The following is a 27,799-nucleotide window of genomic DNA, read 5'->3' on the forward strand; positions in this document are numbered from 1 at the left end:
TGACCGCTTTGGCGTTGAGGGGAAGATATTTCCAGTAGGACCACGATCATTTCCTGTTGTCCTATAAGTTACTATGGTCCGTCAACAAACAGTATCCTCACGCCGAGAATACATGAAAGTATAAGATAGTAACAACATCACCACACATGGTATTAATTTTGTATCAGGTTAGAAAATGATGTAGCGTTAACACGTCATTAACAACATTACAGAAATGCACTTTGTCAAGGTGTGCCTGGAAGAAGCAGCAGGAAGGTCGTGTCTGTCATGTCACAGCAGTGTGTACTTAGAGCACAGTGAGTAAACCTGTTCACTGTTACATTATTATAGCAGATATAGAACATATTAACGTGTAGCTCATTTATTAGCTTCATTGACACTGCTGACTTCATGTCATATATGATGCCCCTGTGTGTGTGTGTGTGTGTGTGTGTGTGTGTGTGTGTGTGTGTGTGTGTGTGTGTGTGTGTGTGTGTGTGTGTGTGTGTGTGTGTTCCTGCTGTAGTGGCTTATTGAGGATGTGGAGGGCAGGTCGTGTCCTGAGTGGGAAGTTGCCAGGGAGACTCTACTCCAGCAAACCTCCAAAACCTTCATCCTCCTCCTCCTCCTCCTCATCATCATCATCGCTGTCAAACTCTCCTCTGCGGCCTCAGGCAGAGAAACACAGGCGGAGAAAAGAGAGAGAGAGGGCCATACTGTCAGGTCAACACAATGTGAGTTCATGTATTCATATCTGTGTGTATGTGTTGCTTTATGTCTAATTTCCATGCAACATAGTCCAGACACACATTTACCAAAACCACAAATACAGAAGAGAAGAACTTGTTCTTGTAGCTCATTTTTATGTGTCTGCAGTTTTTATTTCAGCTGTGATGTTTCTGTTTTCAGACCAGTGAAGAGGACAGTGTGAAATGGAGCGAGAAACAGAGGATAGAGTATACTGCTCAAACACCTGCTGGGACAAAGAAAGGTGAATGACTTCCCATTATTGGTTTTGTTCTCTTCCAGCACCAGCTTGTGTATCTGTTGTCTCTCTCTGCACACTGGGTAAAGTATTTGGGTTTTCCTTTTGCAGACACCAGCCTGCCGTTCCCGTCCTCGTACAGCCCAGAGTACGTAGAGCCCAGCTGGTATCAGTGGTGGGAGAAGGAAGGAATGTTCAGCCCCGAACAGCATGTGAGACATTTTAAACAGAACAATACTGATATAAAACTACAACTGTTTCTCAGATGAAGCTGTCTCAAATGATAGATTAGGAAATAACTGTTGACCAGCCGCCACTCTCATCAAAAAATTAAAATATCCAGAAAGCTCAGTCACTGTATAGCATATTTTATAACTAGTAAACTCACTGAGCTTCATGCAAGGAGAACTTGTATGACCTTGTATGAACTGTGATTATGTGATTTAAGAACATTTGTGGAGTTAAACAATTTTACATACTCCAAATTTTTGTTAACAAATTCAGATCTGTCATATGAGTCATAAACAGACAGTCTGACTTTCTCCACAAAGGAAAAATACCAATTTGACCAGAAATCATGATATCTTCATCTAAATGAATTTGGAGTTTAGTCGTAGCTGTAAAAAGTATAACATCACCTACTGTAGGCTGTAAATATTCTCTAATATCTCTGTGACAGTCACATGACTGCCTCTCATATTAGTCACGTGCTTTACTTTAGAAAGATGAGTTTCCCTCTTTATTTTTGACACAGAACAGTTGCTCTGATTGATTTATATTTCCCTTTTCTTTTTTTAAAGATTTATTTTGGGCTTTAGCCTTTATTGAGACAGTACTTTGCAAACAGGGTGACAGGAATCAGTGAGTGAGAGAGAGGAATGATCTGCAGCATAGGTCTCTGACCCGATTCAAACCGGGGACGCTGCAATTTTGTGGCATGCACTCTACCCACTCAACCACCAGGACACTGATTCATATTTTTTTAATTGTTTCAGCTTCGCTGCTTATCAATGTGTCTGCTGAATTCTGACCAGGAACTGACCGATACTAGATTTTTGTCTATACCGATATTAGGGAGTAAACAAATTCCAATATCGATATACTGGCCAATAATAAATGTGGCGTATATATCTTAAAAAAAAAAAAAATCGGCACATATCGAGCGGCATAAACACCGAAACTGATATATCTGTGATAGGCCAATATCGGCTGATAATATCGGTCAACCAATATATCGTCGGGCTCTAATTTTGACAGCAGGACTTGAAGGTCTGTATTGTCAAATTCTTCTTTTTAGTCTTAGGGAAGGTTTTTGTGAATAAAATTCCTCCACATATGGAGTGGATCATGCAGCCTTATATGGACATTTTAGGGATGTTGATTATGCTAATGATCAAAGCTCAGGAATGTTCACCTCCTCATGAACAGGTGCACTGAAACCAGACATTTACGACACGTTTGTGCAGTTAATAGTTTGTTTAGTCTCACTTGGAATATTTATATGAGCAAACTTCACAGAAAAGACTATGTAAAGGTACTTGCTTTAGGCCAAGTCTTCTTTAATTTAAAAATGAATATGCAAACAACCCCAGTGACAGAAATAAACCAAACACAAACACATACATAATCATGAGCCCAAGAAAAAATGAGGTTTTCAGTTGTGAAAGTTGGGGCAGAGCATCATGCTTCCACACAACAGGAACAAAAGAACTACCAGCACTGTCAGCACATCTGGATCTCAGCAGTCAGTCAGAGTGAAATCAGCCTTGTGTTAAAACACTACAGGAGACTGTCACTCTCTGAAGTGACACAGTGAAAGAGCCCTGTGTACTGTTTGAATGCTGGTTACAGCTCAGAAACCTATCAGAGAGCCTATCAGAGAGCCTATCAGAGAGCCTATCAGAGAGCCTATCAGAGAGCCTATCAGAGAGCCTATCAGAGAGCCTATCAGAGAGCCTATCCATCAGTTTCATTCAGTTCAGTGTAGCAGTTAAGAATGGAGAGAGAGAGAGAGATTCACTTTACTAGTTTGAAGCTGAAGAATGACTTCACTAATAACCAATAGTATTAATATATTATTAATATTAATGTTTATATTATTATCTGACATTAACATTCAAACCTATAGGTATGTATTGCATTCAAAAGATTAATAAGCTCTGTTTTCCTGAATTACAGGAAACAGGAAAAATATTCAGGGAAAAACAGGGAAATGGCCTTGTTAATTCAGAAAAACTGAAAAAATATTTAGGAAAACAGGAAGAATGATCCCGTTAATTTAGAAAAACAGGAACAATTATCCACAAAAACAGGGAAATGATCTCTATTCAGAAAAACAGAAGAAATATTCAGGGAAACAGGAAAAATAATCTTATCAATTCAGAAAAACTGAAAATATTATTCAGAAAAACAGGAAAATGATCATATAATTCAGAAAATGATGCATTATTTTTTGAATGCAATATGCTTCTGTACAAATCATATAAATCTCAGTCCATTTTTTAGTTTTATCTTCTCAATAAGAAAGTACATTTCCCAGCATTCAGTCAAACCATTTTCACAGCTTTACCTATAGAATCAATATGAAAGTAATGTCTTGATGATACATTTATTCATCCCACAGAGGGGGAAATGAATCATTACAGCAGCTCAAATAAGCTCTTAATAAGGTTTAAATATATGCTTCTGCTTCCACTGAGCACATGAATGATTATTAATAATTAACATCATTAACATTTTTATACTGTTTAGAAATGCATTGCAGACAAATCTATTGATGCCAAACTGTACATATAAAAAAAAAAGAAAAGATTTACATCAAGAAAATATGTGCAGCCATTTAGTTCTTTGCATGTTTGTAACAGCTGCTAACACCTTCTTTTAATACAATTGCAGCTTTTTTAGTCAGTTTTTACATATGATGACGATTTTTTGGAGTGTCTGATATAAAGTGTGTGACGTCTGAGTTGTTCTATGTGTTCAGGAGACGTTATCTCACGCTGTGGATCGGACCTTTTCCCTGTGTATCCCTCCACCAAATGTGACTGGTACTCTGCACCTGGGCCACGCTCTGACTGTAGCTGTAGAAGATGCTCTGGTTCGATGGTAACTGCCAACAACACATGCAGCATTCTGTGGGAAACGGGCTGTTTGAGAGGGCTTGTCTGCTGATGGAGCAGTAATATAAAGCATGTTTTGTGTCATCTATCAGGAGAAGGATGCAGGGCCACAGAGTGCTGTGGGTTCCTGGATGTGACCATGCAGGTATCGCCACACAGGTACCACAGTGATATCTAGTGGTGAAGTTGCAGATTACAACCAACAGAATACCCCTCATCCGCAACCCTTCCCTATACTACCGTTCCAAGTGTTTAGGAGAATCTACAGTAGCTGTGAAACTCACAAAAACCATGTGACATGTGTTTGTGTTAGACGGTGGTGGAGAGGATGCTACTGAGGGACAAAGGGAAGCGCAGACAGGATTTCACCAGAGAAGAGTTTCTACAGGAGGTGTGGAAATGGAAGAACGAGTGAGTCTTCACATCCATCCTCCATATCACTGCTCTATGATGTGTGTGTGTATTACTATATTTATATTAAATGCTTTTGTTTGTGTGTGTGTGTGGCAGGAAGGGAGGAGAGATCTATCACCAGCTGAGGAGGCTCGGAGCTTCTTTGGACTGGAGCAGAGCCTGTTTCACCATGGATCCAGTAAGACAGCAGGCCCATGTGTTACTCACTCAGTTTTAGCTTATATATTCAAAAAATGCAGTCTGCTTCAGATCCCCCCCCCCAGTCACACATCTGACAGATAGTTGCTCCAGCATCTTTCTATCATTACCTGTGTCAACATCACACACTGTCAGCCATGTTTCTCAGTGGTGTCTCTGTCTCTGGTAACTGTGACACAACTACTTCATTTTTTTCAAATTATAACTCCTAATCAGTTACATATGTAACGATGGTTCTGTAGAATTGTGAATGACAGTGTAATGAAGCCTAACATTGTGTTAATGTTGTTTGCTTGTTCCTTCAGGGTTTCAGCAGGGCTGTAACTGAAGCGTTTGTCAGGCTGTGTGACTCTGGTCTGATCTATCGTTCAGAAGGAATGGTCAACTGGAGCTGTGCTCTGGAATCTGCCATCTCTGACATTGAGGTAATCCAGTATTACATTTACACTACTATACACTATATGGAATGGGAGGACAGAATAATGGGTACATTATATAGAAGACATTCAACTTTGAAATAATTGTAATAACTGTCATGTGACACTGTGTATTATCATCTGACATACCAATAGGTCTGTCATGATAAATACATTTGTTGGACGATATATTGTCTCAGAAATAATCATGATAAACAATAATATTGATCATTTTATACCACTGATATAATGATAATGTAATAGTGTAATAATGTAAGGGGGATGGGAGGTACTTGTGTTAAAACACAGAGTGCCATTATGGTTGGGGACATAGGTTATTTACCTTTAATTCTTCTACAGTCTCCACTCAGAACGTACACAGTGAGGAATGGAGGACACTACTAGTTTAGTCAATGTGACATGAATAGCCTCTTAGCTGCTAATGTGAAGTGTGACAATACTGAGGTCAACAAATGATCAAGGTCATGTCCATGTATCATATGATAAGTCCATTATACACATGATGATGTTGATAATTATCTTATTGTACAATAAGTCCATAAAGTAACTATTTTGACAGGCCTACCTGCCAATGGTAAGAACTTACTTTCTAACTTTAGCTAACTTAAAGCTAACCAAAGTGTTCATTTCTGAATATTAGTCCATTAAATATAGCTTTTAAAATTACCATCCAGATTTTTATAATTTCACTGATCTATAGAAAGACATTTCAATGTCAAATTCTAAAGGAATCCATCATCAACACAGATTTTGTAATACACTCAAAAACTGCCAGGATTTAATATCACTGAAAAAAACACATTTTGAAATAAATTCCTTTTGAAGGCTTAACTCAAAGTCTCTTTACTAGCTTTTCACAGAACCTTCAACTTCATGGGCTTCATAAATACAGACACTGGTCTGAAGCCCTTTTTTCAGTCAGAACAGGATCCTTCAGTTCACTGTTTCATAGCTGCTAGTAAAACAGTAGAGAATCCTATTTAAATGTGTGCATTTGTTGTCAGGTTGACTCAAAGGAGCTGTCTGGACCGACCATGTTGTCTGTTCCTGGTTATGAACAGCAGGTGGAGTTTGGAACAATGCTCACCTTTGCGTACCCTTTAGAAGGCTGCAGTGAGTACTACTGTCAGTCTGGAAATGTGAAACATATTCTGCTTTGCCTCTTTCTGTTTTTGTGTGTGTTTATTTTGTGAGGTTTTCTCTTACTCCCACTGTTCAGATGGAGAGGTGGCCGTGTCCACCACCCGTCCTGAGACTATGCTGGGAGATGTAGCTGTAGCTGTTCACCCTGACGACCCTCGATACCAGGCCAGTCATTGATTTTTGAATATCTCTGAATCCAGATCCAGAGAGGTGTGCAGCTGGTCAGAGAGTAGGATTATTGGCAAATATTATATAATAACACTATCAGGTCTGCCTTTTAAATATGAAGCTACAGCCAGCAAGGGGTGTGCTTAGTTGAGCATAAAAACTGGACAGGAGGAAACAGCTGCTCTGGCTCTGTCCACAGCTAAAGAGGTTTGCCTGCCAGCATCTCTAATGAACACATTATAACTCTTTTAATCTGTACACAAACCAAAATATTAATAATAATAATAACTGTATTTATATTAGAGCCTGACCAATATATCTATCAACCAATATTATCAGCCAATGTTGACCTATCACAGATATATCGGTATCAGCAAATATGTTGTCAGATATGTGCCAATATTTTTTTATTTTTTTATTACATTTTTTAAAGTTATATAAGCAGCATTTTCTATATATCTTATCATTTTACTTAATTCAAGTTTAATATGTGTGTGTTTCTTTGAACTAATTAGGTAATTATAATTATTTAATTGTTAAACTGTAAAATATCACAGCCTCCATTACATATCTTTGTCACAAGTGTTTGATAATCACATTTGAGGGCTCATTGCTAAAAAATGTGTGTTTATGTATATATTCTGTACATATAACATTATCAGCCAATATATCGATATCATAATGTTTTTGCTCCCTAATATCGATATCTGCATCGGCCCCTAAAATCCAGTATCAGTCGGGCAAGTAAAACATTGAAATAGCAAAACGCATAGTCCTGACATGGAAAACAAGCAGCTATGATAAAAAGTACAGGCAATCAAGATTATAATACATCATATCATAAAACAGTAAGACCAACAAAAGACAAAACCATGAAATAGAGTTAAAATATAGAATTAAAAACATAAAAAAGGATGAGGAATACATTCAGTAAAAAAAGTGAAAGAACAACACGTTGTGGGGTCAGGTACTGCACTGTTTCTTGGTCAGGAGCAGTGACTCCTTAAAGTCTCAGCTTGTTTCCTGGTGTCCACACTGTGATGATCCGGCTACTATTTACTGTCTGAATAGGAGAGTGGTTATTGATGTTGTCATCTGTAACTGCTGGCAAAACAGCAAAACATAGTATTTCTCCAAATGTCAGGACTGTTAATGCATTGTTTTTCTTTTTTGGAGATGTAAAAAGAAATGTACTCACACACTCACCAAGCACTTTATTAGGAACACCAGTGCAATCTAATGTAATCTAATACAGCAACTCTTCCATAAATTCTACTTTTACAAAGCTCATACATGTTCAGTTTTTGTTGACATCATCAGAAATGTGACAAATCTTTGTTCTGTTTATTAATTAGGGTAGTGGGTTGTGGTGTACACTGGGGGGGGGGGCCTCATGTGATCTGCCTGTAGTGCTTTAATGCAAACAGCTGTAAACCTCATTTTGATCATATAGGGGATATGACATAAGAAACCTGGTTATTCATAGCCCTGTATACACGATCCACAGTATCCTGGTTCCTACTGGACAACTGCAGATAACATATCCAGGTCCATCTGAAACCAGGATATGATGTGTCACATTAACAGGTGTGTGTGTGTGTAAACACACTCAAACACAAAGAGCTCTTTGTTGCTCTTGTACTCACGCCCATCAGTAATGTCATGTGGTTCTACATCACTGCAGCAGAGTGACAAGTGAGACCTCTGGAGGTCAGGTACAACAAGATTTAATATCTTTAAAGTCTTTAATACAGGGGTGTCAAACATATGGCCCGCATGCCAGAACCGGCCCACCATGGGGTCCAATCTGACCCACAGGATAACTTTGCAAGGTATAAAAATTGCATAAAAGTAACTTCAATTTTTCTGTTGCTTCAGAGGTTTTTCTCACACTGACCAGGTTACAATTCTCTGAAAAAACAATGAATACATATTTATGAGTGGTTATGCAATGATTATACTGGTGTGGCCCTTGAGATCAAACTAGGCCCTCTATGAGGCCCTTGAACTAAAATGAGTTTGAAACCCCTGCCTTAAAGGATAATCACAACCGTATAAATGATACAGCAATATGTTTGATGGTTAATAAATGTACCCTGTTATACATGTCATCATATTACTCAGTCCTGCAATACGTCAAACAAAGGTACTAGAATACAACAGGACATTTGTTAAAATACCTTTGCTCATATGTTCCCACTTTTTGATGTAATCTGTGTTGCCAATTTGATCCAGGCTGTTCATGGGAAGCAGTGCCTTCACCCCTTCACTAACAGACTGCTGCCCATCATCACTGATACAATGGTGGACATGGAGTTAGGAACAGGTGACAGCAACACTTGTGTCTTCTCTGAGCATTAGAAGCCTCACAGCATGTTAACCTCAGACATACTGTATTGTGTTATACATTTCCTGAGAGTGAGTGCTGTTGTTTTCATGTTTTCTCTGTTTGTGATTTCAGGTGCAGTGAAGGTGACTCCTGCTCATGACCACTCTGACTTTCTGCTGTCACAGAGACACTCACTGCCACGTCTCACTGTGATTGGAGAAGATGGGATGATGACTCCACTGTGTGGACACTGGCTGGAGGTGCATGAACACCGCTGTCATTATCTAGAAACTCTGTATTGTCATATCAAGTGTGGGATGGAGTTTTTCTGGACATGTCAGCTATCTTTGGTTACAGCTGACAAAAGCCACACTGCACCTTCAATCAATCAATCAATCAATCTTTATTTATAAAGCGCCAAATCACAACAAAAGTCATCTCAAGTCACTTTCCACATAGAGCAGGTCTAAACCTTACTCGTCACCTTGTAAAACATACTGTTGTAAGTGGTCAGTGATGGAAAATGCAGGCTTGATGTAGCTTCATCAAAGCTGTTGTTAACATTCTGTGTCTCTTCATGTCTTTTAAGGGAGTGAAGCGTTTTGATGCCAGACAGCTGGTCACAGACGCTCTGGCTGAGAGGAAGCTGCTCAGAGACAAGAAGGATCACGCCATGACTTTACCCATCTGCAGGTAGAGGAACACACATTTAACCTGCATTTTAAATCTTTGTTAATGTTCATACAGAGGGTTCTTTTGTTGTGCAGCTATCATTCATCTTGTAAACACAAACAGCTTCTTCTCTAAAGGCAGCACAGGATAACTTTAAAAAACTGAACTCCAATACCCAGAAATGCTATATTTGATATGATTTCAGTCAACTGTACACAAACCAGTCTATCCAATAAGTACCATGCTATAATGTACTAATATGAGGTCTCTCTTTCTTCTCTCCTTCCACACTGTCTCAGCCGCTCGGGCGATATCATCGAGCCTCTTCTAAAGAAGCAGTGGTTCGTCCACTGTCAGGAAATGGCTCAAAAAGCTGTACAGGTAAGTGTGAGATATCTCGTCAGACACAGTGAATATAGTAACTGAGTGATATCATCTCCTCCTTGAACGCTGTGACAACATTTATTAAAGTGTAACTCGTTCTGTCTCTGTCAGGCTGTGGAGGATGGACAGCTGGAAATCATCCCTCACTATTACAGCAAGACATGGAAGAACTGGCTGTCCAACATCAGGTAGACTGCCCTGAACTCTGACTTGGATAACCTTCATGTGTTTGAACAATGGTGTGAGGAGAAACAATGGCAGTGTGTGTTGTCATTAGTGGTGTGATATGTTTGCAAAATGACACCATTTTGATGATGAAGGAGTCCTTGTTTCATCGTGTGGGTTGTCAACAATGTACCTCTTGTTGCTCCGCAGTGATTGGTGTATTTCCAGGCAGCTTTGGTGGGGTCATCAGATCCCTGCTTACAGAGTGGAGCTTGCTAATTCCACTGACAAACAAGAGGTTGATCCCCTGTGGATATTCATGTCTTCACAATAATACTGACACGTTGAATGTCATGTGTCAGTTAGTATCAGTGTTCCAGACAGTGGTGTAACATGCAGTGTGTGTGTGTGTGTGTGTGTGTGTGTGTGTGTGTGTGTGTTGTTTGTGTGTTGTTTGTGGTAGGAGCACTGGGTTTGGGGAAGGAGTGAGGATGAGGCCCGACAGAGAGCTGCTGTCAAATATGGAGTGAAGCCAGAGGACATCAGTCTGACTCAGGGTGACTCACCTCCATCAGCTGTCATTGACCCACTGATCACAGTGTTTGATCACACAGCTACATGGATTAAATTCATTCATTTTACTATTTAAACCTACTTTAAACCTGAACTACAACTTACAAGCTTCTGCTGCTACTACTTGTGTTAATGCTACTGCCACTACTAATTCTACTCACACTGCTTCTACTGCTAGTGTTACTGCTATACTACTTCTGCTACTTCAGTTGTTAGTGGTCTTGCTACTTTAAAGTCTGTGTAAAGCAATAAGAAAAATGTGCTCTGAGTTTATCACACCACAGAAATATGTTATTAACCACCCAGTTGAATTTGAAACATTAAAACAGCATAAATAAAAAAAGGAAATGAACATAAATCAGCAAACAGGACTTGAAACAGGTTTTTATTTTTATGAGTACACACAGTATATAGCAGTATATAAAATAAGGTTTCAAAGTCGTGGAAAAATAAGCTTTGAAATGCTGGAGGTGTGTGTCTGCTAAAAGCCCAAATGAACAGCCTCTGAGTTAATGCTCAAGCCAAACTCTGGTAAAGAAATACAAAATTTAAAATAGGCTTTATTTTTTGGTGTAAGGCAGGCAACATGGATATCTAAAAAAATTAAGAAATATGGGAGCCACTGTTTAATTCAGCACATATATTTTGTAGGTACAGGTAAAAATATAACTTAAATGAATAAGCGATTCATCACCAGTCAGCATTATGTTAAATTCAAAACCCATTCACCAGTAACATGGACTATCCAAAAGGGAATCTCAGTTATCTCCAATGAAAGTAGATTGTTCTATACACAGACTTTAACTGCTACTGCTACTACTCCTGCTGTTAGTACCACTGCTGCTTGAACTGTTTCTGTTACTACTTCTGCTGCTAGTGGTATGGTTACTATACTTGGTACCAGAAGATCTGGCAGCAAATATAACAGCTGCTATATTTGCCGTTATATCTACTACTGCTACTAGTACCATTTTTAGTGCTGGTGCTACTTCTTTTGGCACTGTTATAACTACTGCTGCTTCTACTGGTGCCACTGCCATGTTTCTACTTAGTAGTACAGACAGTGAAGTATGTGATATGTGGTTTAGAATCTATGTAATCAGTGTAGCTCATTTTACTAAACAGCTAGATAACAAACTAGATGAAAGCTTCCCTCTACATTTATAGTTTTATCATTGCCATGCCAGTTATGTAAATGTATAGATTTGTTTCTGAATGATGTACATGTCTATCCTCCTTGTGTCAGACTCTGATGTTCTGGATACATGGTTCTCCTCTGGGCTGTTTCCATTTGCCATGCTGGGCTGGCCTCAGCAGGTACTACACTGCCTCCAGCAGCACACAGTCCTCAATACACAGCCCTGTCCACCTCTTAATATACTGTAATCACAACCTCTGTTCCCACAGACCACAGACCTCCAGCGCTTCTACCCCAACAACATCCTGGAGACAGGAAGTGACCTAATCTTCTTCTGGGTGGCAAGGATGGTGATGCTGGGCACAGAGCTGACTGGCCAGCTGCCATTTAAACAGGTACTGTTAGGTAGATAACGAGAAATCCAAAAATAAAACAGTATTATAGATTACAAACCTTAATGATGAATCACAATTTGAACCCATCCTGTTTTTCTATCACTCCTTCCTGTTCCCCTCATGCCTCTCAGGTTCTGCTTCACTCTTTGGTGAGAGATAAACACGGCAGGAAAATGAGTAAATCTCTGGGAAACGTCATTGATCCTTTAGATGTTATACACGGAGTCTCTTTGGAGGTATGTGCAGTGTATTGTAATATATCATATCCTATGTGATCTCTTCTATCCTGTCACATGTGTGAAAGAGAGACTGCATATTTAACGATTGTCAGAAACTGAATGCTTTATCATGCTTGTACCTAAAAAATCCATCTCTCTGTTTTGTGCTGTAAAGCAGTTTTACATTTTAAAGTATGAGTCTGGCAGTGTTCTGTGTTTGTCTTAATGTCAAAAAAACATGAAATAGGAACAGGAACAGGACATTTGTCAGCAGACAGCAGCCTGAGACATTACACCAAACAACCCACATAACAGAACCTCCTGCTGTAGTCTCCTTCTAATCTAGGCAAGACATGTTTATATTATAGCACATTCCAACAACAAGGCAAAGTGATTCATATAGAACACTAAAGGCATCAAGACAGAATATAATAGCAACACAAGACAATTTAAAAATACATTTAAATGCGATAAAAAAGTGTTAAAGAGTTTAAGTGTATGTATGTAGTTTTCAGGACCTGTGGAAAGACACAGTGAGAAGAGATGATCTGTGGCAGAATATCAAGGCAGGCAGCAAGAGGAGGATTTCAGATCTTGTATTATGTCCTCCATGTTTTTATAGTTGATTAGATAAAATTGTGTCATAGTGCTTGAACTGATTTTGAGTGGACACAGGGACACATACCGGAATTGAATCAGTGAGCAGGAGGCACATTCATTGCACATCGGTGGCACGAATCTAACTCGCAAACATAGACTGCAAGTGTCAGTTCAATTTGCAGGTTAGATAGCTAATTAGATTGTCAGATGTAGCACTTTGAACAGCTTCAAACTGACCTGCACACATCAACACCAGTCAGTTTAGATCAGGGGGATTCAATAACAATTCACTGAGGTCCAATTTGTGTTCCTCCTGAACATCATAATGTTTGTGTTATTTTTCAGTAGCTTGAAGTAGCATTGTAGTTCCATCAGTATCTGTGTCTAGTGACTAGATTGTAGACTGTCAAATAAATACAATGGAATTCATTTATTAGTATTTATACTGAACTTGTGGGATTCAAATAAATAATAAAATATATAAAATAAAATAAAATAAATAGAATAAGATAAACAAAATATTTCTTATATCAAATAAAGATGGCATTTTAAAATAAAGCTTTTGATTGTGTTTCTTAAATAAAGTGCTTATACACATGAACTCATTCCTCCATGTGTCTCTCACTGACAGTCGAGTCTTTCCGTGTGTCTGAATGCACGGATTTGATTGGCTAATTAGCATCACATGAGAAGATTGGCTATGCACAGTGGTCCGTCGCTCCACTTTTACCGTAATAGCTGGAGAAGCTGCTCCCATTAAATTAGAAAACGCTCACACAAAATTGAACAATCCTCAATATTTCATCAGTTACAGGTCCAGGTCCAGATAGGACGGCGTCTGGGTCTGGATCCGGATCCGGACCACAGTCCACCTATTTGTGACCTCTAGTTTAGATGCTATCTGCCATTGGCATGTAGACTAATGTTACCACCAGTTTGTTAACATTGCTACAGATCTTTATTTAGTTAATTCATTTTAATACCATATATAGAATGCAAAAAGAATTGGTGCTCTGTGCATTTTCTTCTTTTAATAATTAAAACAATATTAACAATAAATGTATGTAATTCTTTGACATGATATGACTGATTGTGATTTCAGCTGGACACCAATCTTGGTCCCATGAAATTTGTTGACAATAAGAATATTATAAAATTACACCAGTCTTTTTATTTTAGATTTTACGTCACCTTTAAAACCTGCTTTACAAGATTCACCTGATTGACATCTCCCCTCTTTTCAACCAATAATGAGGTTGCTAGGTGATGAAATGTACAGTCCAGCTGACAGTAGTAAGTTGGATCCATCAGTCCATTTTCTTTTCCCTCCAGAGGCTTCAAGAGAAAGTGAAGGAGGGAAACCTCGACCCTAGGGAGCAGATGGTTGCCATGGAAGCACAGGTCAGCTCCCCTCTTTCCTATCTCTGTTTCTTTCTGGCAGACTGAGCGTGCCCATTACTTCCTCTCTTATCTGTGTGCTCCATCTGCTTCCCCACAGAGGAAAGACTTCCCCAAGGGAATCCCTCAGTGTGGGACTGACGCTCTGAGATTTGCCCTTTGCTCTCACAAGATGCAGGGTGAGTGACTCGCATCTCTGCTCGCTTTATCTGACTCAGACGACCATTTGTCAGTCAATGAATGTGTGGCGCTGTGTGAATGGGAAACACTGTGAAGCAGGAAAAGAGGATGTGGTGCAGTGTTACCTTAAGATGAGGCGACAGGGTTACTGCAGTCACTGCAGTGAAAAAGTTATCAGTGATACAGATTGGGGTTTTTTTCATATTGCTTGTCGCTCACTGGTTGCTCTTCCAGTTTTAGAGGTGGACTGCACTGTCTCTCCATCCTGTGTGCTGCAAAGGAATGCAGCACCTGCACTGCAAGGATGCTACAATTTCTCCTTCTTCCATGAAGTACTTTCTATACAACACATGCTATGCTTGAAATGTAGGACATGTCTGTTGGCATTAGTACTGAACAGTTTGGTCCATAACCCTACTGTAGCCTAATTACTGGAAGGACGTAGAGACCAACTGATGAACAGACTGACATGGCTATCATTAAAGGTATATTCTGCAGTATTTTGCTAAAAAAGTAATCCCTCAATCATCACTTATGACCCACTGGAAGTGTGTTACGATGTATTTATCAGTAGAGACTCTACCCTCTGCTTGATAAGATAAGATATTCCTTTATTAGTCCAACAATGGAGAAATGTACAGTATTACAGCATCAAAGTGGACAGTAAAAATATAAGAACATCAATAAAAAAGAATAAGAACAATAAATATCAATCAATCTTTATTTGTATAGCGCCAAATCTTGAGCAAACACTTAGCGAATGGCAAGAAAAAACTCCCTTTTAACAGGAAGAAACTTCAGACAGAACCAGGCTCAAAGTGGGAGAACATCTGCCTCGACCGGTTGGGGTAGAGAGGAGAGAGAGGAAGAATAGGAGAGAGAGAGAAGCACATAGAAAATAAACATTGAAGCTAGAAGGTCCCGGGACTGGAATCTGTCATCCGGACGTCTACAGGCCCAGATTGCCTGTGAGATGAGAAAGCACAGACAACTCCGGGGAAGAAGTTTAGGTTATTGATGCATTAATAATACATGAATGTTAATGGATATAGATGGATGGATAGAGAGAGAGAGGAGGAGAGAGGAGCTCAGTGCATCATGGAGGTAGGAGTCCCCCGGCAGTCTAAGCCTATAGCAGCATAAACTAGGAGCTGGCTAACTATAAGCTTTATCAAAAAGGAAAGTTTTAAGCCTACTCTTAAAAGTAGAGAGGGTGTCTGCCCTCCGGACCGAATCTGGGAGATGGTTCCACAGGAGAGGAGCCTGATAACTGAAGGCTCTGCCTCACATTCTACTTTTAGAGATACTAAATAATGAGCAGAAAAGCAATAAAAAAAACAATAGAAGTAAAAATCTAATAAAAATAATCGTGACATTATGTAGAGAGACAGCAGACAGGATGAAGCTCTGCATCACTGCATAAAGCAAGAAATCATTAGAATGACTCTACACTTGGAGGGTATATTGCTGGGGGAAAAGGGTTGAGTGTTGAATGTGGTGCAATAGTACATGTGATGTGTTTAATATTAACCAACTCTATATATACTCTCTTTATATATATAATACACTGCCACTCCTCTTAGCACAGGGGCAGGATGGAACTTGAGGGCTGTGCTGACTGACTCCAGCATGTCAGGGAGACAGCAGACGAGTCAGACAAATAGATAACAGAGCTTCTAATCAGGAATGGACGGTCTGAGTCGCTGTCTAGACACAAATTGTAGTGTTAGCAGCACATTTATCAGATCAGCAGTGAGTGACTACACAGGAGGCGTTCAGGTACATGGTTGAGCATAGGTCACCTGCTTTCCGGAAGCGCTCAGAGCCCAATACACAATTTTTTTCCCCCAACATTATATTTATTGAAAGTTTTTCAAGATAAGTAAGCTTACATCACATACATACATACACATTATATCAACATCTACAAACTGAACCAACATTACAAAGAACATCTTCTCAGACAAATACAATTATAGATATGAAGGACAATTAGGGTTTCTTTTCCTTTCTCAATATCAGCACAAATTAAACTATCACGTACATCAGTTTTATCCACTCTCTACATCCTCTGTTGGATCTAAACTTTTTATAAATACAGTAAAAGATTCCCATATTTTTTCAAACAAACCTCGCCTCCCTTTTTGTATGTATGTTATTTTTTCAAGAGGAAAGGTGAAGAGCATTTGCCTGGCCCAAAAAGTAATACGTTGTAAAATGTTTTTTTCCAAAACATTGCAATTGATCTCTTAGCATGCAGAAGACAAATATTTATCAGCGTTCTCTTAAAGAACCTCCTAAAATAAAGAAACCAGGGTCCATATGAATATCCTTTGATGTAATCTTCTGTATTACTCTTTTAACCTCCCTCCAAAAAGAACTTACTGTACAACATTGCCAAACACAATGAAAAAACGAACATTTTACACATAAATCTGGAATGTTACCATCATATTTATTTACTATATTTTACTGGCGTAGTATACGCCAGTAAAATTGTCTTCATTAACCATTTGTATGGTTAATGTCCTCATTAACCATTTATATTGTAGCAATCTTAATCTGGAGTTAATTGTTTGGGTGTGGGCCTTAGTACAGATTGATTCCCAATCTTTTAGTGAAATATCCAATTCCAGGTCTTCCCTCCATGCATTTCTTTTGTAATCAGTGTTCTCGGATGAATTGGATAATAACAAATTATATAATTCCGAAATGGCACCTTTACTTAGGCTTTAGATGTCAATATAAGTTTGATGTGAAGGGTTTAGTTAGGAGACCATCTTGACTCTTTCTAATAAAGCTTCTGAGTTGAAGGAACTTTAAAAAGTATTTTTTTTATCTATATCATACTTTACCTACCTACATACCTTATTTCTTCAAATGACATCATATTGTCTGATTACTGTATTTAATCCTGTAAAATGCAGCAAATACTTGTACTGGCAGATCAAAACCAGTTTATCTCGTATACTCTGAGACGTGGTGATTGTGAAGCGCCAGTACAGACAAAGCATGAATGTTTGGAGCAAACATGCCCACTCAAAAATAAATGATCTAAGAGCCCAATATTATCAACTACTTTATTTTAGGATGCATTTATTTTATTTTTAAATGCAGCCCTGATTTTACTTGAAATGAGAAAAAAACAAACATTTATTCACTAGTACTTATTATTCACTTATTAACATCTGTGTATAATAGAATTCGTTCATGTTGTTGGTGTATATATTCATTCATACCTCACATCAGCTGTATTCATTTGACTATGTGTTAAAGTAGTGGCTGGAGGTCAAGCACACTGTTTCAAACAGGCAGGTGTTGAACAGACACTGCACTAGTTCACACTAGATGTAGCAGTGCAGCACCTGGCTGCAGGCTGTGTGGAGGAGCTGTGTGGAGGAGCTGTGTGGAGGAGCTGTGTGGAAGAGCTGTGTGGAGGAGCTGTGTGGAGGAGCTGTGTGGGCGCTGAGGAACATAACCACTGTGAAACTATCAGAAAATATTCTTCTTTTTTTTATTCACTCTCTACCTCACTCAATTCAATTCAGTTCAATTCAGATAAACTTCATTGACATGTCAGATTAGAAATCTATATTGCCAAAGCAGTACAGAAGATTACTAACATTAACAGATGATTACAGGTAAATATACAATATGCAAATATCAACAAACATCAAATACAAATACTGTCTTTCTCATTGAACCAGGGAGGAGGAACCAATTTGAATGCTGTTTGTTTACCTACACCAACCAAAATGTTTCAATATTTAACCCAAAGAGGAAGAAAAAAGAGAGTCATAGAGAGGTAGAGGACCCAATGAATCATACAAACTCTCAGTCAGACTGTCTCTCCTCAAAGCATTAGTAATATTATACAGTAGTGCATTGATTCTGTAGAAGCATGCTGTTCACCTTATCAGTGTACTTAACTCAGCACTCTTTTTTCTGCCTCTTCATCAGGAGAAGACATCAGTCTGTCCATCTCTCAGGTCCTGAGCTGCAGACACTTCTGTAATAAAATGTGGCAGACACTGAGATTCACACTGGGAGTGTTGGGTGACAGCACAACAGCAGTGGGAGCACTGGAGGAGGTACAACAAAGAAACTGAGAAAATAGGTCTTGTTACGTTCAGTATGTAGTTGTACTGTTGTCTAGTGATCAGTGATCTTTACAGCCATCAGATATTAGAACATCTTTTCAGAGGTTAATACAGTTTCCACAAACAAAGAATAACATCAGTGATAAAGACCTGCCAGCCTCTACAGTAAAGGCCAGTGTGTCACTGGGGCGTGTTTGGCCAGAAATCTGCTGAATTGCTCCACCACACAAAAAGAGATGACTTTGTGGCACATAACAGGAAGACAGAACTGTTGATCCTGCACAAAGGACAGAGTTTAACTTGTGGCTGTAATAGATGGTGGAAGGAAGGAGAGGAGAGCTGAACAAATAATGTTGAATACTGTACAGAAAATGTTTCTCATTGTAACCAACAAATAAAATAGTGTATCAAGGATTTTAATCAGCACTGACACATGAAACCCATAAATCACAATTTGTTTGACTGTGGTGAATTGAAGTTTAAAGGAATAGTTCAGCATTTTGGGGGAAAACAGTGGCAAGTCCATTTTATTTGTATCGCCCTATATCACAAATCACATTAGCTTTAGGGGGCTTTACAGTCTGTACAGCAATATAACATCTTCTGTTCCTAGAAACTCAATTTGAATAATGAAACAACTCAAACAAGTCATTTAACAGGGATAAAATGGAAGGGAGACGTGCAATAGATGTGAGTACAGAATAGAAGGAAATACAGCATGGACAAACAGGATGAATAAAAGCAGAGCGGTCCCAGGATGGATGGATGATGATTCAGCAAAGAGACGCCTGAGAGGAAAGAGAGAACAAGGAGGAGAGAGGGAGAAAAGAGAGGAGAGCACAGAGCTTGGACGCTCATGTGCTTGTGGACAACAAACAGAAACACTGTACTTGTTTTTTTTCCAAGAGTAAGATTAGAGGATTGATATAATCACATGTCTGTTAAAGGAGAATAAGCAGTATAAAGTCTTTTTGTGGCTCCAGAGAGAGCTGTGTGACTCAACTGATTTCACTTACATCAGCCCTGGTTGGACACATGTGGAACAGCCAGTCTGATCATATCCAAAGTTCAAAAATACACCTAATAACATCTGTAATGCTAATGAATCATGTCTGTTTGTTTTAATCTGTACATTAAATGTAAAAATGACAATGTGTGGATTTACATGCTGGATGATTATGTCAAAAAGTCTCTGTATACATAGCAAAATAAATACATACAGTAGCACAGTAATACATACATACAAGTTAAATGAAATACACACACACACACACACACACACACACACACACACCCACACACACACACACACACACAGACACACACAGACACACACAGACACACACACACACACAGTCAGTATGATGACGATGCCAGTAGTTTCCGTCAGAGAAGAAGATCACCACCACACCAGCAGTAAAACAGGTTTTTTCTTTCTCTCTCCTCTTGCAGACGACTCCTCTGAGCAGCATGGACCGCTGGGTTTGCTCCAGACTCTACAGCACAGTGGCACAGTGTGAGCACAGCTTTGAAGCCTACGAGCTGCACACTGTCACATCTGCCCTGTACTCCTTCTGGGTCCACAGCCTGTGTGATGTTTACTTGGTGAGGAGAGGAAGTCATTCATTCATTCAACTTTATTGTCCACATTGTGGAAAGTTGCCTTTGGCTTCACCACAATCAACATGATTTACAAAGCAGTCAAAAACAGCACACTGGGAGAGGTTGGAGTCTTTAAATTCACGACAACCAACATCCATTACACAATTAGGGCAATATTAAAAATAAATTAAAATCAATAAATAGATTAAAATAAATGGAGTTGTAAGATGTGCTATATATCTAATTTTTTCAATGCTTTCTTTATTGATTATTTAAAACTGAGACCAAACACACCATATAACATCCTCCATAACAGTCTCAGCAATTAAAAATAATAATTTAATGTAATAGTAAAGAAGAGTTATAGTCCATATGCCTCATAAACCTTTTATGTATGGGCACACCTACTTCCACCCATACATACACATACACTCATATAAAACAATATGCACATACTCATTCACACTTGCACCTATAAAGAGTGTATCAACATCATTTAGTAGTTAGTATTCCTAAAATGCTCCTAATTAACCATACAAGTACTAATATATATACAATTAATACACATATGTACACCCATACCTACACTTTTATACACACATTTATACATATATACATACATTCAAATATATATAAATTCAGCATTAAAAAAACTATTATTGCTATGTATCTATTCATTTAATAACTGAATTGTACTTGGGATGAATGATCTCTTGTATATATTTGTGTTGGCTCGTGGTCTTCCTGAGGAGAGCACTTCACATTGTTAGTACAGTGGATGACAGGTCATGTATTATGTCAAGAGCTTTCTGTTTAGTACTTGCCTGTGATTCTACTGGCTATATTAACCACTGTTGTCAGTTTCCCTTTACATTTAACATCAAACTGTCCGTACTACCACGCAGCCATGTTAAAACACTAAATACTTTCCACCAGATTGTTGTACAACATTTCAAGAATATTCTGGCTCACCCTGAAGTCACTGAGCTACCAGTAGGTGTTTAAAACATAATCTGTGTTATATAAAATCCTAAACTGACTATCAATAGAAGGGAGCCCTGTGATTGTTAAAAGGTTGACATGAGTCTGAATGTCTTATTTACTGGATATGAAAGTTATAAATACATATTTCACATGGCATTCTGACTACAATTTGAAGTCACTGAAGCCCAGATTAGACATTTAGACATAGGATCTTTGTAGTTGCATTGATCTTCTTACTGCTCAGTCTAAAAAAATAGGGTGATATGTTTACCTGTGTTATTCATGGAAACAGGTAGAACCAATCACAGGGCTTCAAAGATTGATGTAAACAGATTAACCTAAATAAGAGCAGAGAGGTTGAGTTGAGCTGACAATGAAAATATATAATTGCCTGTTTGTCATTTTGTTTCTCTCTGTGTGTGTGTGTGTGTTGTAGGAGTGTGTGAAGCCTGTGCTGGTGCAGCAGGATGACACAGAGCACAGTAGCAGAGGCAGGCAGGTAGCCAGCAGCAGCGTCCTCTATCACTGCGTGTCTGTGTCTCTGGCCCTTCTCTCCCCCTTCATGCCCTTCCTCACTGAGGAGCTGTGGCAGAGACTCCAGCCATTCAGACCTGGAGCTGCAGCCCCAATGAGCCTGTGTCTCCAGCCATACCCCCGCTCCTCTCAACTGGTACCTCCACAACCACATCACCACACTTACATATGAACACATTTACACAGGGGCTTAACCTTATCTGAAAAAACAACACAATCCTGATATTCTGGGGCTATTTCCTACATATATTTAAAAAAGTATAACCTATTAAAAGGTCAGTTCACCCAAATTACAAAAGAAGAAAAATATGTTCTCACTTCTTCTCTATTGGTATGTAGTCCCACATATAGTTTTGGTCTTATTTGTCCAGATTGCCTCTAAGATTTCTGTGTTCAACACAGTACAACAGAGATCAATGCGATTTCATTTGTGCTTCAAAAAAGATTACATTTCAAAAACTCATTTTAACCCTTACATACTGTTCAGGGTCTAATGTGACCCAGCTTTACATTTGAAAGACGAAATCACACCTTAAAAATTTTAGCTAGAAATGTGATAACTTTTCCTAATGTGACCCAGATTATAGAAAAATGGAAATATTTTAACTTGTGAAAAAAAAAGTTGTGCAGCTGATACACATTTATGTCGAGTGTTCGCATCATATTTTTTTTTAATTCTAAAACTACCATTCAAAAATACTGTTTATTCACATTTAATATTATTAATTGAAATCATTATGTTCTCCTGTGTAAATGAACATTGGACCAATATACAGTGTGATTGTGAATGCTTATTCTGCATCAACAAAAAGCGTAAAAACTGAAGAATAAACTCTCTCTGCTCTCTGAAAGCATCATTAAGAAATACTCACACATTCATTATTGATTGATAAGGTATTCATGAATGATATGTGGTTCAGAAATGATGCACAGAGAGTCATTATTCAGGGGATATTGTGAAATGCCAGAATATGAACAGTATGTAAGGGTTAAAGAGGTATTGTGTATGTGAGACTGTAATCACCCCTGCTCATTTTCAAATATATGCTGATGGAGGCAGTCAACAGCAGCACTGACCTACTGGAGGAGATCTCTCCATCTGTGACTGTCCACTGCTGACAACCATTCAAACGACAGAAATCCTTTTCACATTTCATCCTGTAGCTTTTAACTCTCCGGCTGTCTGTTACTGAGGTTTTCACCACGGTGGACGTGTTCTGCACATTTACAGTTGTTTGCATGATTAAAGTTAAAAAACAAGTTGTTTTTTAACCCTTTATCCAGCACAGTTCAGCCACCATCTGACACAAGCCGGTTTCGCTCCTGTTAGCTCACTTTGTCATTTTCTGGAAGTTTCATTTCGGCCAATTTCTGGCAGCTAAAGAGACAACATCAACAAACCATGAAACAAACTCCAGTAGAACTTCTCATTCTTTACTCAATATGTCAGCTTCTTTTTTTTATATATATCATTTAGATTTTTATTGGTTGCCAGAGATTTTACAATATAGCTTCATGACAATTTTTACAGTTTTACGTCACAGCACCAACAGCTGACTAAGGGCTGGTAACAGTCAAAAAAGAAATAATTGAATGAAAATGAATAACAAATTAAAAAAATAAATAAATAATAACGCCGACATGAAACATAGACCAAAATTTGATAGCACCCAGGTTTAAATCAATTTCCATCAGAGTCATCATCAATCAGAAGTCTCCATTATCAAGAAGAGTCTTTTACTTTTCCTGTCCTTTACAGTCTCAGAGCTTCTTTGTCCACTTGAATTGCAAATATAGAGGAAAATTAATAAAAACAATGGGTAATATAAAATACACCAAACACAGGAGAATATAATGAAATTCCTGATATTCAATATCCTTTCCCATTAGTCAGATTATGTAGGTGTTAACTTCTGGTAGCAACCTTAACTATATACAACACAGATCAAAACATCTGGGAGGAATGGTAATATGTAAGTTATACACATGTATCTCATGTAAAGTCTTGTCTTTGGAGGCAGATAAAGTCAATCCACCTTGACCATATATTAATACATTTATCTTGGTGTATTCTGATGGAATATGTTAATTTCTCCATTATATATATTTGATGGACTATGTCTATCCAGTCTTTAATCAAGGAGGCTTGGGGCTTTGATATGTCTATATGTGTTTTTAAATACATTGTTACATGTTCAAGAATGAATCTGATCTGACAGCAACCATGTTCTGTTTATAGACTGATATGACCACAAAAATATATGTTGTATGATATATATATATATATATATGAGAGACCGAGACGTTTTTACTAAAACTAACACCAGTAGGCAAGGCAGTTTTTGATTGCACAAACAAAAGTCTGAAATTTTGTTCTGTGTGGTATTAAAAAGGTTTTAAAAGTCTTTCTCTATAGCAGTGCTTCTCAAAGTGGGGTCCTTGAGTGGGTTAGGGTTAGGGAAGTCCCCAGCAGAAAGGGGAATCATTTATTTTCACTATAATTCAATGTAATTTATGCCTATCTGGTCATGAGTGTATACACTTTCTGTGATAAAAGATGGGAGACCCTGAGAAGTATTATGTTACCAATTGGGGGTCCGTGGTCTAATTAGTGTCAGTTTAGGGGTCCTTGATGTGTACAAACCAATGCTGTCTACTGAACCACAGTCTGTCTGTGATGTTGCTGTTTATTCAGGTGTATTTTGTATTGGACATTTAGATACAACATAAACCTGGATTAGAAGTGATATACTGCTCAGCTATACAGACAAACACATGGTTCCTGACCACACCTGACATCACCTGCTGCTTTTTACACCTTTAAATGTTCTTTTTTTTGGCTTGATGTTTTAGCTGATCTGTGCTTTTTATTTTTACCGCTCCATCCTGCCAGGCACACTGGCATTTCCCTGAAGAGGAAAGGGATTTCTTACTGGTCCAGGAAGTGATCCGTGTGGCCCGCTCTCTGAGAGCTCAGTGTGGTATGACCAAAGAAAAACCTGCCAGTAAGTCATTGACTGTTATATAACCTACAACCAGTGTTTAAAACAAAAACACTGCCAGTTGGTTATTAAAGTTATGCTTGATACAAAAGCCAAATGGATTAGCCTTATTGATAAATGAATAAATGCATGGCTAATTAAAATGTTCATGTGTTTCAGTGTGGGCCGTGTGTTCACCCAGCCAGGCTCAGACCCTCCTTCACTTTGGCTCTGCAGTTTGGACTTTAAGTCGAATCTCCAGCCTCCATATCTACTGTCCTCAGGCAGGAGAAGGTGTCCTCTCTGTCTCCTCCACTCCTCCACCTGAAGGAAGCCTTGTTGGTGTGGTGGACCACACATGTCAGCTGCACCTTCATGTTCAGGTATGTATCATACACATCTTTCTGCTGCAGCATCATTTCCAGGTAGACAGGACTGCCAACATTATTTGATCTAACTCAGAATTTATGTTCATGTGATGTATGACTCAACTCAAATTAAAATGAAAAGTCACATGTATCATTACTGAAGCTGAAAGCTAAAAATGAAAACTCAGATTAGAATGATATGGAATGAGGGTCTGTGGGAGTATACAACACCTTATTATTGTCACTTGTGTCAGGACTTCCTGCATTTTTTATGTGTCGAGCCTATTTCATGAAGGTGATAAGGACATTGATCCTGTATCATCCAGTATTTATGAAATGATTTCCTCTCCCAGAATGGAATGAGAGTTGACAAACAGATCGCTCAGCTCACTCAGCGCAGAGTCAAGCTTCTTCCCAAACTGGAGGAGATCCTCTGCAGAATGCAGTCACCACACTACATGAGCAAGGTCCCAGCTCAGGTCAGGCAGCAGATGGACAGTAAGGTGAGCATTGAGCAGTAAGGTGCAGGGGAACCTTCCTCAACTGATGAGTATCATCACACTTTTTAATAGGTTCTTCTTGATCTGAACCAGTGGAAAGGTGTGATTCACATGAGTTCAGTAGAAGTAAGGTGTAAATTGATATTTGTTGTTGGGACTACAGCACATCAGTAGTTTTAACTCCACTGTTAGCATTTACTACAGTGTGTGTGTGTGTGTGTGTGTGTGTGTGTGTGTGTGTGTGTGTGTGTGTGTGTGTGTGTGTGTGTGTGTGTGTGTGTGTGTGTGTGTGTGTGTGTGTGTGTGTGTGTGTGTGTGTGTGTGTGTGAGAGAGAGAGAGAGAGAGTATTGAATGTCTTCATTATTGATTTAATTGTAACCATTTCTGAGTTGTATATGTCGGAGATTCTTACTTATATTGAATTTTCTCGTGCCGGAAAATGAGGCTTCAACGGACTTATGGAATTGCACAAAAAAAGGACTGAAACAACACCACCAAATCCATCTAGGCTGTCTATTGTATGATATTTAGATGTCAACATGTTCTGTGTATTTCTGATTTTGAATCCTTCTTCTCGTGTCTGTGTTCAGATGTCAGCCGTGCAGCAGGAACTGAAGAACATTGAGGATCAGCTGAAGTTGCTGCAAGAGACACAAACAACAGAGTAAATACAAGCAGGAGGTGTTAGAGTAACTGTGAGGACTGCTGGACATCAGAACCACACCTGATGATAATAACTGAACACTTGATGAACTGTTAATGTTGTCTGAGCAGAGAATCATTGTTGTAGGAATTACATATTGCAGCACATCACTGTCACTGCAGGATTTTAATGTATAATGAATAACTCAGAAGGATTTGTAGAGGTTGCAGACGTCCATGGAAAGGGAAATCAATGCATTGTACTAGTGCACAGGTGGAATAATGGAAGTTTTCAGCAGTCTGTTGGTTTCTCCTGATCATGTAGTGGTTGTGTCATTTCTCTTAAAAATCCTCCATATTGTTACCTGTATTTAATATGAATGTGTTTTCTCAAACAGATGTTACTTTGTTGTGACTAAAAATTTGAAAGGACGGAGGAATCTGGGTTTTTTGCTTTAATACTCAACATGTATGTAGAAAACTCAGTGTCAGTCTGTTGGCACTTATTACTTCTGTTTAAAAAAATAATTTGTCAGTTATATTTAATAATTTAAATTGATACAATTAGCTTTATTCACATGATTGAACAATGCCTGCTACAGTTTTTTATGGTTTTTTTTTAAAGGAGCACACCACCAATTTCACAGTTCTCATTAAAATAAAAAGTTGTCATGTGAAATACTATCCAGTCTCTGAAAACATCTGTACTGTTATATATAATATATATATAATATCAGACCTTCCATAACACTGGAGGAAGATATTGAATACAGTGTACAAAAGATAAGAGTTCAATATTACACAACATCAGGACTTTTAGTTTAGTTTAAGGTTGTCACAAGTTCATTTAGAGTATGGAGACAGTAATAAAGCCCTTCTGTGGTTCTTCATGTGGTGTTCTCAGTGCAAGAAAATATTGGACTTGGGCAGCAAACCAGGGTGTAGATTTATTTTATTTATTTTTTTAAATACATTGTTACATTCTGTCAAATGTAACAATCAAGATATAGAAACTGTGAATGCACTGACAATAATTATGTTTGTGTTGGAAAAATACAATGATGTAATTAAAGTAAAGATGTAAGTCTCAGAAGAGGATTAGGGCAGGTGAAAGTTTTATTTAAATTCTGAATTTAAGTCTGGCTTTACAATGAATCAATTCAGAATTCGGACTTTATTCCCAGAATTTGGACTTTAAACTCAGATTCTGAGAATCAAGTCAGAATTGTTGGTACCTGTAAGGAATCTCAGATATGTGGCTTTAAACTCAGAACTCAAATTTGACATGTGGCCCTAATTCTCTTCCGTAGGTTCAGCTGCGATTTAACGTTTTGAAACAAGATTTTACCAGCTGAAAACTACAGGATCAGACAGCCTGAGAGTTATTCTTTATACATCCTTGCAGATGACAGGTTGAGCCATTTTCAACCCATAACATGCTGATTTAGCAGAAAAAATATGTTGAAGTCTGCCGTTATAATTGTTAATATATTGTTAAATAGATTTTTGTATGGATACCCTGCAGCCCTGTCTTCCTTTATGTGCAAGAGAAGCAAGAATTTCAGTGAATGTAATTCTGAGGTGAAAATAAA

At 38.4% G+C, this 27,799-nt stretch overlaps 1 protein-coding gene across 2 annotated transcripts; it reads left to right on the forward strand.

The window, feature by feature from the left end:
• Positions 1-84: 84 nt before the first annotated feature.
• vars2 (valyl-tRNA synthetase 2, mitochondrial) lies at positions 85-27,028 on the forward strand. Of its 2 annotated transcripts, XM_062435687.1 has the most exons (30): positions 85-296; positions 506-713; positions 889-970; positions 1,076-1,176; positions 3,948-4,069; positions 4,176-4,242; positions 4,397-4,494; positions 4,594-4,675; positions 5,001-5,120; positions 6,137-6,245; positions 6,352-6,440; positions 8,679-8,769; positions 8,905-9,032; positions 9,362-9,465; positions 9,744-9,825; positions 9,940-10,016; positions 10,204-10,291; positions 10,457-10,550; positions 11,813-11,883; positions 11,974-12,099; positions 12,231-12,335; positions 14,250-14,318; positions 14,416-14,494; positions 18,456-18,586; positions 20,048-20,200; positions 21,618-21,851; positions 24,609-24,720; positions 24,877-25,079; positions 25,418-25,567; positions 26,156-27,028. In XM_062435687.1, the coding sequence occupies exons 1-30, from the start codon at positions 268-270 to the stop codon at positions 26,231-26,233; spliced, it is 3,282 nt and encodes a 1,093-aa protein (XP_062291671.1). In that variant the 5' UTR covers positions 85-267; the 3' UTR covers positions 26,234-27,028. The 2 variants fall into 2 exon arrangements, with proteins under 2 accessions (XP_062291671.1, XP_062291672.1); XM_062435688.1 differs by lacking the exons at positions 85-296; positions 506-713; positions 889-970; positions 1,076-1,176; positions 4,176-4,242 and having other exon boundaries at positions 4,062-4,069.
• Positions 27,029-27,799: the final 771 nt, after the last annotated feature.

Source organism: Scomber scombrus, chromosome 16 (genome assembly GCF_963691925.1).
Source record: "Scomber scombrus chromosome 16, fScoSco1.1, whole genome shotgun sequence".
In the NCBI taxonomy this organism is placed as follows: Eukaryota; Metazoa; Chordata; class Actinopteri; order Scombriformes; family Scombridae; genus Scomber; species Scomber scombrus.